At 29.5% G+C, this 10,812-nt stretch overlaps 1 protein-coding gene across 1 annotated transcript; it reads left to right on the top strand.

Moving 5' to 3' along the window:
* Positions 1–6,459: 6,459 nt before the first annotated feature.
* LOC130981319 (uncharacterized) lies at positions 6,460–7,832 on the top strand. The gene is made up of 5 exons (XM_057904915.1): positions 6,460–6,529; positions 6,611–6,846; positions 6,940–7,149; positions 7,246–7,372; positions 7,414–7,832. The coding sequence occupies exons 1-5, from the start codon at positions 6,460–6,462 to the stop codon at positions 7,830–7,832; spliced, it is 1,062 nt and encodes a 353-aa protein (XP_057760898.1).
* The last annotated feature ends 2,980 nt before the right edge of the window (positions 7,833–10,812 follow it).

The raw sequence follows: 10,812 nt of genomic DNA, 5'->3' as shown, positions 1-10,812 counted from the left end.
TATAATTGTATGGCATACGATGGGGATGACATTCACAATGACGTAATTAATTAAAGTTCTACCATAGTGCCCATTGACCTAAATTAAAAGATTTGTATTCCTTAAAAGAATAATGAACAACATATGATATAATCAAATTAATTAACAAAGTAAAAATTAGAATCATTTGGAAGAAGATCTGGTTATCGCACATACATACACATTCGTATAATATGTTATTCTTCTGCATGGGCACATCACTTACATAGCTTTTATCAAAACCTTTTTAATTTGTCGTTTTCCAATCCAGCCATTATATATTTTAGACATGATTAGTGCTAGTGAAAAAAATAATACTTTATATTTCTTTAGTTTCTGTCATTGTTCGCATGTATTATGTAATTGTGATCATTTTTTTTTAATTTAAACCGAAAAAATACATTAATAATTATATTTTGGGTGAAGTAATTTTTTATTTTTGAAATTTGACGAAAGTTTTAAAAATATCCTTAAGTTTTATTTTGTTTTATTTTTGTTTAAAAAATTTTCGATTTGCATCAAATATACTCCTAATGGCTAATTTTTCAAAAAATATAAAACCGATTCAACAATAATTTCATAAGAACAACTCTCAACACAAGCAAATCAAGTATAATTTTCATGCATTATTGTTAGATTGGTCTTAATTTTTTAAAAATTTTAGCCGTCGAGGATATATTTGATGCAAATCGAAAATTTGTAGGACAAAATCGAAACAAAATAAAACTTAGGGATATGTTTAAAACTTTTGTCAAACTTTAGAGACAAAAAATATATTTTATTTTTAAAGTGTTTTCTCAAATAAAATTTATTTTTGAATTTGTTTGAATTTTGTAAATTTTTTTAGATTTTTAGATTATAAAACTTTTAATATTATGTCATGAAATTATTTTTTTAAATTTAAATTAAAAAAATAAATGAACGATTATATCTCTAATATTAATGTGTATCTATATAATAATATAATTTATTTGAAATCTAAAAAAAATTAAACTAGGGACACCAATTTTGATTTCACAATAATAATAAGAAAAAGTATTATTAAACATATGCACTCTACGTAAGAAGATAGGGAAGTGTTTTTCCATTATAGCTAGGTATGGTAGGTAGGTATATATATGGGTTTAGTAAGAAGAAGATAGGGAAGTGTTTTTCCATGATCATGCATTATATGTTCCTTTAATTTATTTATTTTTTATTAATATATTATCATAGGCTTTATTAGGCCCACAATATCTTTGTTTGGAATAAATATATTAATTAAATTAATTTTATACATAGGACACCATGTGGTGTATCCACTATACATCAGGTGGACTATTACTCATCACCTTGGTATAATTAATTAAAGACATCACTCCCTGTATGATCAGATGGGGATGTTAAAAAATTACGGAAAAAATAAAATAATCAATATTTGCAAAGAAAAGAGTAGTAGTATTTTCTCTTTTCTTTTTTTTTAATTTAAGATTAATCGAAACTAAAATTTATATATATGCCTTGCTATATTAATGTTTGGACAAATTACAAATATAAATCAAATGGAGATAGATATTCTACAATTCTACTAAAAAGGAAAACATTATAAAAATTTATTAAAAGGATTTTTTCATATAATTCGAATGAGACTCAATCGAATTACACCAAACAATAATAATTTGAATCACATAAATTTAAATTACATGCGATCACATTAAATTGAATTGGATCAATTTGAAATATACATGTATCGAATCATAGGGGTATTCGAATGACGCTGATTCGAATTACACACTAGTTCATACTAGTTCGAATCAATCTAATTCGAACTAGTCTACCGTTTTAATACCTATAGTGAGTCGAAACACCCTATTTCGAATTATACACGGATTATCCTGATTTTTTATATGTATGCATAATTCAAATTGACCAAATTCAAATTACAGGCATCTTACTAATTAGAATTGGTCTAATTTAAATTAATATTAGTTTTCCTAATTCGAATAAATCTCATTTAAATTACATATAAATATGCTTTTAGATAATTCAAATTACATTTATAAATTTAATAGAATTGTGTAATTTTGTATTTAAGTACATTTTATCCTTAATATTATGTACAATCCAACGGTATTATAAATGATCTATCTAGCTATATATTTCGTTAAAAAAATTATTTCTTCGAGGATATTGTTTATTTAGGATCGCCTTTTATATATGCATAAGTAAATTAAAAAATATAATACACACCCATTAGTTATAAAGTGAATTCATATTCACATCAGTACCATGGTAAATAAATTTTTTTTTTGGTGACTTCATGGTAAATAAATTTGACAGAAAGAGATATTATTTTAAATTTTGTTAATTTATTAGGTGATGATTTTATTAAAAAGATCCAAATTGTAGAATTGACTCATTTCATATTAGAAAGAATTGTAGGAAATATTTTGATGACATAAATTTTTATATTTTAATGATATTTTACGTTTAAGATAATTGGCTGAATTTCATGTTATTCAACTTTTTTTTAAATAAAGGATAAGTTATTTTTTATAATATGTTTAATAACTATTAAATAATATAAATTATATTATCATGATTAATATTAACTATTTTTAATTTAATTTGAGTTTTGACAACTAATTAAACTAATTAAATATAGTATTTTTTTTTGTAAACTATAAGAGTTACAAAAGAGATATTATTTTATAATTTTTTTTAAAATCACACATATATTAATTAGATAATAAAAAAAAACTAAAAAGCTAAAAGGAACACGTGAAAAGAAAAATCAAAAGGCTAAATTACAAATTTAAAATAAATAAATAAAAAGTAGATAAAGTGTTAATTTAATAAAGGTGAATTCCATAGTTATTAATAGAGTTGATATAAGAAATATGTAATTTTGTAGGTATAAAGTTTAATAATTTTATTATAATTAATTAGTTTAGTTATCAAAATTCAAGTTAAATTAAGAGTTAATATTAATTATTTTGATGACATAATTAATTTTATCTAATAACTATTAAACTTATTATATAGAGTAATTTATCCTTTATTTAAAAAAAGAGTCGAATAAAATTTACCTATTTATAAACCTTCAATATAATTTTTATAATTGATTTGATTTTCTTGACAAGAGCCTGATCCTATGGATCATGCATGTCCTTTTTTTTTTATAAATGCTGAATATCAAATAGACTTCCTTCAATTCTTACTTAAAAAATAAATAAATAATAAATATCGATTTCCAATGGATATTAAATTTGACCCATATGAGCTAACTAAGTAGATGGTTTAAATATTTGTGGTTGGCTTTTGGCGAAGGATGAAGAGTTGGCTGGTCAAGAAAAACATTTGTTTTAATTAGCTAAAATTACTTTGTTTTTTAACCAATAGATAGACAACGATGAAGATTCTGATTTCCACATAAAAAGGAGCAGCAAATTAAAACAAGATATAGGATGCAAACCACTTATACCATAAAAATTGTATGACAAATTCTCTCGTTCCTTTCGCTATAAGAAAAATGAAATTTAACGGCGATTTTTATAAAAATTAACGGCGATTTTAAACTGTCACAAAACGAGTTATTAATGCTTCAATTCGATTAATGGTAGAGGGACAAACAACGGACGTGTTTCTCCATCTTTCTTTCTCGCTCGGAAGATATACGAGAGCTTGAGCAGATCCGTGACAAAAAATGATGTAGCAGTTACAGCTAATAGACAGAATATATACCGTAAAAGGAAAGTCTTAAACCTGGTGATTGGCGTCTTTGTTCTTTTTTGGGTTCGTGCGTAAACGAGGATTATTAAATCTGACTTTCTCTAATTTTATTTCTTTTGTCAATTTGAGCTTTATGTAATTTGGAGTGGTTGAGACACAAAATTGTAGCTATCCTTATGGATCTTTCATGGAGACAAAATTCGCTACAAGAACCGTAATTTCTCCATTGATTTGCGGCGATTTGGCGAAACGGCAATAATTTTCCACTGTTAAATCCAATTTCTCTTGTAGTGTTTAAGTTTGATGTCAAATTTGTTAAACTTATTTTTTATGATAAATATTAAATATTCAAAAATAATTTATTTTTATATTTTTAAATTAAATATTAATTTTTATCTCTTTTTAATAAATTAAGCAACTTTATATAAATACCATGGCAAACTATAAGTGGAATATATATATAATAACTATTTTATATTATGATAGTTATAGTAGTAGTTGGTGCAAATTACACTTTTAAATTGATTGATATCCAATATTATCAAATTATCCTCTTTTGATTTTCGTTACTAAATAATTTTTATATAAATCAATGTAATTTAAAATAATTTACTAGAGAAGTCTAGTAGATCACTTTAAATTAAACTGATTTAGTCGATCTTATACTAAATCATTTTAAGATAGATTGATTTAGTAAAGAAACAGATTTTTATAATAATCCGATTTATCTTAAACCAATTTATTAAGCCAAAAAAATATGGATAAATCAATTCAACTTAAACCGAATTACTAGGAAACCCAATGTTTATACAAATTAATGTATGTTAATATATAATGAGTTAGTTACATCACACAATGATTATTGCACAATTAATATGTCATGTAACTAATTAAAAGAAACATTTAAATCATAAAAAATTATTATATTCAATCATTAAATTTAAAAACTAATCTAATTTGATAAATACTAGTTATATAATGATGAGACTATATATGTATTTAATCAGAACGATAAAAAAATCTTTTTATCTATAGTTATTTAATTTGATTATATTCAATTTTAACACAAAAAATAAAATAAATTTGAATGTAATTATTTATCTACATGTTATAGATAAAAATATTTTTTATCGTTCTGATCAAATACATATATAGTCTCATCATTATATAACTAGTATTTATTAAATTAGATTAGTTTTTAAATTTAATGATTGAATATAACAATTTTTTATGATTTGAATGCTGCTTTTAATTAGTTATGTATGACATATTGATTGTAGAATAATAATTATCGTGTGATGTAGCCAACTTGTTGTATTAACATTGATTTAATATAGACATTAAGCTTTCTAGTAAATCGTTTAAGTTGAATTGATTTGCCCATATTTTTTTACTCTACTAAATCGGTTTAAGATCAACCGAATTACTATAGCCATATGTTTTTCTACTAAATCAATTTATTTTAGAACGATTTAGTAGGATATACTAAATCAATTTAACTTAAAACGATTGACTAGGTTTCTCTAATAAATCGTTTTAGATTACATCAATTTATATAAAGACAATTTGAAAAGAAAAATCAAAACAGGACAATCTGATAATATTGGATATCAATCAATTTAAAAATGTGATTTATCCTAGTAGTTATATAGTTTTAATAGTCTAAATATCATTAAAATTAATATTATGAAACTTTTTTGTAACAATTTTTTTTATGAAACTTCATGACAATAGGCTTGTCATAAATTAGTTTTAATATGATTGATAAAATGGTAAATTACTGATATATTGAGATGCAGGGTGCATTTATACACATATGAAATGATATAGTAGGTCTTCTGGAAATTACTAAAGCCTACAAGAAATTTGGTTTAGAGCAGCTCGAGAATGAAATTGCTAATAACGATTTCTCTTGAGTATCGAATGGTACCGTAGTGGTGTTCTAAAATATGGTAAAACATAAATAAGGTTTTTTTTACTTAAATAGAATAAAGAAAAACCAGAATTACATAAATTCCCTAAACCGAATTTCAACATGCGAATTTTCTCTTCCCATATTTATATAAATCATCCCGGCCGGGTAACTGAGGTTTAGGTTTATTAGTTAAAGCTACAACCTGGGGAGATTTATGCTAGCAACTTCTTTCAAAAAATGAGCATAAATCGTCCCACGATAATGATGGTTCAGATACACGTAAATTGTCCTAGAGTATCAGGTCCAATGTATTTAGAGCTTAAAACACAAAAGGGTGGCATGATTAACGTGTGAAATGATAAAGTTCAAAAGGCTAGCGCAACTTATTTGTTAAAGGCAAAACACACGAGACTTGCGCGATTTATGTGGAGAGAAAGTCTATAAATTAAAGGGTATAACGTAAATCGTATTCATGAGTGTAAAGAGGAAGGGAAAAAATATTTGAGAGTGTACTTTTGTTAGTGCATCATTGAGAAAAATTTGATAAAGACACTAGTGAGGGTGTTATTTATAAATTTATAAAAAGCATAATGGTCTGCTTGTAAATCCATCAACGAGTTTGATGGATTCACAAAATAGTATATTTAAAAAATTAGAAAACTGTAGAAAAAAAAACGTGTGAAGCAAGTATTTGTTAAGATTCCTATCTCACTTAGGCAAGGTTATGTTAAATATGGAAAGTATGAAATTCAAAGATATGACGACATGTGAGTTATATTTCACAGTCAAGCTAGATTTCTTAAAATTTGGACGCCATGGAATTGTTTGCGAGGATGGTTGATGTCGATGGTAGCTCAGGTGAATATGATCTAAATCCCTCAACTGGTGAGATATAGGGTAATTCTAGTGCCATTCAAGCAGGTCAATAAGTTACTGCCTACGTGCCGTTCTCACCATTTGTAGTAGACTTGCATGCCAAAGCAGATGACAGAGATAACTTTGGTTATGTGCATACCTTTGGGGAACTTGCAAATGCAATGAGAACAATACCTATACTAGAAGGTGCACCTGCATTCATAGAGGTTAGAGATAGGGATCCATTTGCGAAAGCTCTAGGAGACGATGATTCGGATAAGGAACTACCCATTATTCGTAATGATATCAATGACAAGGGAGACATAACACCTGTCAAAAGATCTCAAGTTCAGTCAAGCTCTCAAACACAACAATACCCTCCTCACATCTCTAATTTGGATCTTGATGTTATGAACCAACATACATTTCCATACCAATAGCTCCCTGCTATTCATGGAGATGGGATAGCGATGCTTGGCACATACGAGTTTGAAATTGGCCATTGGTTCCAAAGCAAAGCGGAAGTTGTACTCACAGTGAAGAATTATAATATTTGCCGAAGTGTTAAGTATAAAGTATTTGAGTCTGATCAATTGAAGTATCATGAAAAGTGTATGCAGTTTGGGAATGGATGTAATTTGGCTGATCATGTAACTATGAGACAAAGGAAAGACTAATAGGAAGTTAGAAAGTACAATCGGTTGCACACATATTTAGCAACATATATATCTTTTAAACACAAGCAGATTGATTATCATGTCATATATGTGTGTGTCGATACTATCATTGGTTATAACGGATGCATCAATCTCTGTGAAGGTTTTGAAGAATGTGGTGGCATCAAAATATGGTTTCAAGCCAAGCTAGAAGAAGGTGTGACTTGCTAAGTAAAAGGTAATTGCACAAATATATAGAATTGAAAAGAGTCTTACAACCTGATTCCAAGATGGTGATCAGGGTTCAAATGTATATGTCTGGCACTATAGCTATATTGCGTACTTTTCCTGTTAGAGCTGGTAATATGGTGTATGAGTCGAGGGTGTTTTTTCATCGATTGTTTTGGATATTTCTTTCGTATGTTGAGACATTTAAGTATTACAAGCCACTAATATCTATGGATGGTATTTCTTTGTATGACAAGTATGGAGAGACTTTACTAATGGCAAGTGCACAAGATGAAAATTCAAACATTCTACCAGCTGCATTTGGGTTAGTCGAAGGCAAGAACATGTATTCATGGAAGTTTTTCCTAAGTAACCTTCATCAACACATAACTCCTCAACAGAGAATTGTAGTTATCTCTGACCGACACAATACAATCAAGGCTGCCTGAACGATTGACGATAGTGGGTGGCATCAGATGATGGCATATCGTGCTTCCTGTGTAAGACACATAGCGGCAAACTAAATTTCAAGTCTAAGGATACGCAAAAGATTCTAGTAAATGCAACATATGTGAAGACTAAACCTGATCATAAATATTATATGGATATCTTGAAGCGGAAAGATCCGATGATGGTTGATTAGTGCAACAAGATCGGTCTAGAGTTGTGGACCCAACATTGGGATGGCTGCCAATGATATGGTCATATAAGGTAATCATGCACTCTCCAAACAACATATGAAACATATAGATTTTTAGACACAATCACTCAACAAATACACTAATCAAAGACTCATAAAGTTTAAATCAATGATCATTCAGCCTTGCAACATGCAGTATGTAACACCCTACCACACAGAGCTTTACGCTTAAGTCGTAAAACAAAGATGGTATCGTATTACGACCTCTAAAATAATATATATATATATATATATATATATAATAATAATAATAATAATAATAATAATAATAATAATTGAAAGAACGTAGTATACTAGGAGCTTTGAAGAATAGGTAAAGCAAAATCGTAAAATTAAAAGCACAACGCTCAAGAAAAAAGATTACTTGCGTACGAAGAAAGTTGAGGTTCATAAACATATATATATATATATATATATATATATATATATATATATATAAGCAAGAGTAGAGGATCAAGAGTACAAAATATCAAGATCCGAACTCAGCCTGCGAGGTTAAGGCTGGCCAGAGAATAGTCATATATATACATATAAGGCCATAACCTAAAATACGTAAAAGTAACCCTAGTTCTCCATAAACCTCTATGAGGTGCAACAGTAAAGCATATATACATATGGAGAGTTTATACATATAGATATAACAAAAAGTAACAAAATATCAAATCCCAAAAGCATACTTCGATGCAGAAAACTTCAGACGCCTAGTGAGGTGCCTCTCGACCTGCATCTGAAAAATACAAATATCCGTATGGAATGATAACCGGGGATTTTCATCATGGTAAAGGTGCCGCATACATAAGATATAAGGTCCCGAAAAAGCAAGAGGCAATTTTAGAACTCCGACACTCAGATTATAATACTTAAAGAAAACTAAAATAGAAACCATAAACCAAGGTGGTCCTCTAAAGCTTCCTAAACTTAACTAAAACTTTAATCTAACCCTCCATCATCCACTTTCCTCCAAACCTCCATCTCCGGTGGAATTACACATACAAGCAAGCAGACAATGGCAAACACAATTATAATACGAGTAATGCAGATAGCACGTATGACAATTAAGCATATTAAAATCACATAGGCACTCCCAATTAGAGCATAAGAAAGCAATTCAAACATATGCATATGATGCATGCCTGTCCTATGGCTGATGAGTCTCATCTGTCGGTTATCAAGTTAACCCGACAAGCCCAGTTGCTAAACCATGGACTGTCCCTCAACACGCATCTCTAAGAGTCTATGCATAGCTTTTTCTCATTCATATATCTAAATTTTGCTCATTAGGGCATATCCTTCCCAGAAATTTATACGTACCCAGTCACTCTTATGTCATAGGGTCAACAGAGTATCGAGTCTCAACTTGGAGCACGTGGTGGCAAGCCATTGCTCTTTACCCAGGAAAACTCGTATCTTAGATAACATAAGTGCATAAGCCTCATTTCATTCATATTCATTCATAATCATTTCATAATCATTTATTATAGCCGTAACATCACATATACATCATATATTTGCACTTTTATACATAATTAATCATAACCCGTAGCAAGTGGGGTGAACCACACCCTTGCATCTACCTTGGGAGCCTCTATATTAACCAACCTGGAGCAAGTGAGATGAAACCACAACCCTTGCGTCTATTCAGCAGGTACGTTCTCATATGCCTAGGAGGAACAAAGGAGGGGATCCTCACCTTCCACCATCTCCTGGGGTCACACTTTCAAGAAAGAGTGCTCAGATGTAACATTTATTCCTTTCTTTAATCATAAGAAGTGTGTGTGTGTATATATATATATATATATATATCTATGCAACCTATCTTCTCATACCTAATTCATCACTTCTCAAGCTTTTTTCATCTCTAAGTTACCACCCCCTCCTAACTTCTTCTCATCAATCAACACACAACTAAGGTTTAGAGGCTAAAAGAGTAAAAATAGAGGTTTAGATGGTCGAAATTAGGTTTTAAAACATAAAATCTACTTTGCTGAAAACCGGGGTCACGCGTACGCGTGGGTAAGTTTTTCCCAGCTCGGGCATGCAAGCACTCTGCTTGCGTACACGAGATGCCCAACCCGAAAGGGTTGGTCACGTCGCGTGCACGTGGTCACGTACGCAAGATATGCAGAGTGGCAAAAATATTAAATGTTGCAGAATTTCAGTTTTGAACTTTGAACTTCCGACGGGCATAACTTTTTTGTTTTAAAACATTTTTCATCTATTCTTTGAACGACATAAACTTCACAGACCCAATTTTCATATGAAATAAGTTTGAAACAATTTTGGGGGTCCGAAAGACAAGTTATGGCTCACTGAAATTCGGCCAAAAATCAAATTTTCACAAAACCCTCCAACCTCTATTTTTCATCAATCCACCATTCGAAATCAACTTCCTACACTCAAAATTAGCACCAACATATACAATACCACAGCAATACAACTCTACACCTATCCATCACCCATCATACCTCAATTTTAAACAATTCTAATACATGAACTTCACAATCATACCAACAAGATCATCAACAACCCATCATCTATGTATATTCCTTAGAGGAAGTATAGGGAGCCAATGGAGTACCTATACAATGTGTACAATGGGGGTATAAGGATGTTTGATTTAGTAGGATATCAGATGTTTATTATTCTTGGTACTCGGATGGTTATTCTGGATAGTATGGGTGTATTGTGTTTGAGAAATTAATAGTATTTTACCCCGGGTATTCATTTTT

The sequence above is a fragment of the Arachis stenosperma genome, chromosome 5, assembly GCF_014773155.1.
Source record: "Arachis stenosperma cultivar V10309 chromosome 5, arast.V10309.gnm1.PFL2, whole genome shotgun sequence".
Lineage (NCBI taxonomy): Eukaryota > Viridiplantae > Streptophyta > Magnoliopsida > Fabales > Fabaceae > Arachis > Arachis stenosperma.
This window is presented reverse-complemented; position numbering and strand designations above follow the sequence as displayed.

What these genes read in the sequence shown, in the direction of transcription:
- LOC130981319 (XM_057904915.1), top strand. Translation starts at nt 6,460, where the DNA reads ATGGAATTGTTTGCGAGGATGGTTGATGTCGATGGTAGCTCAGGTGAA. An exon ending in CACCTGTCAAAAGATCTCAA is followed by an intron (nt 6,847 to 6,939) that starts GTTCAGTCAAGC and finishes CCATACCAATAG; the next exon opens with CTCCCTGCTATTCATGGAGA. An exon ending in TCAAGCCAAGCTAGAAGAAG is followed by an intron (nt 7,373 to 7,413) that starts GTGTGACTTGCT and finishes ACAAATATATAG; the next exon opens with AATTGAAAAGAGTCTTACAA.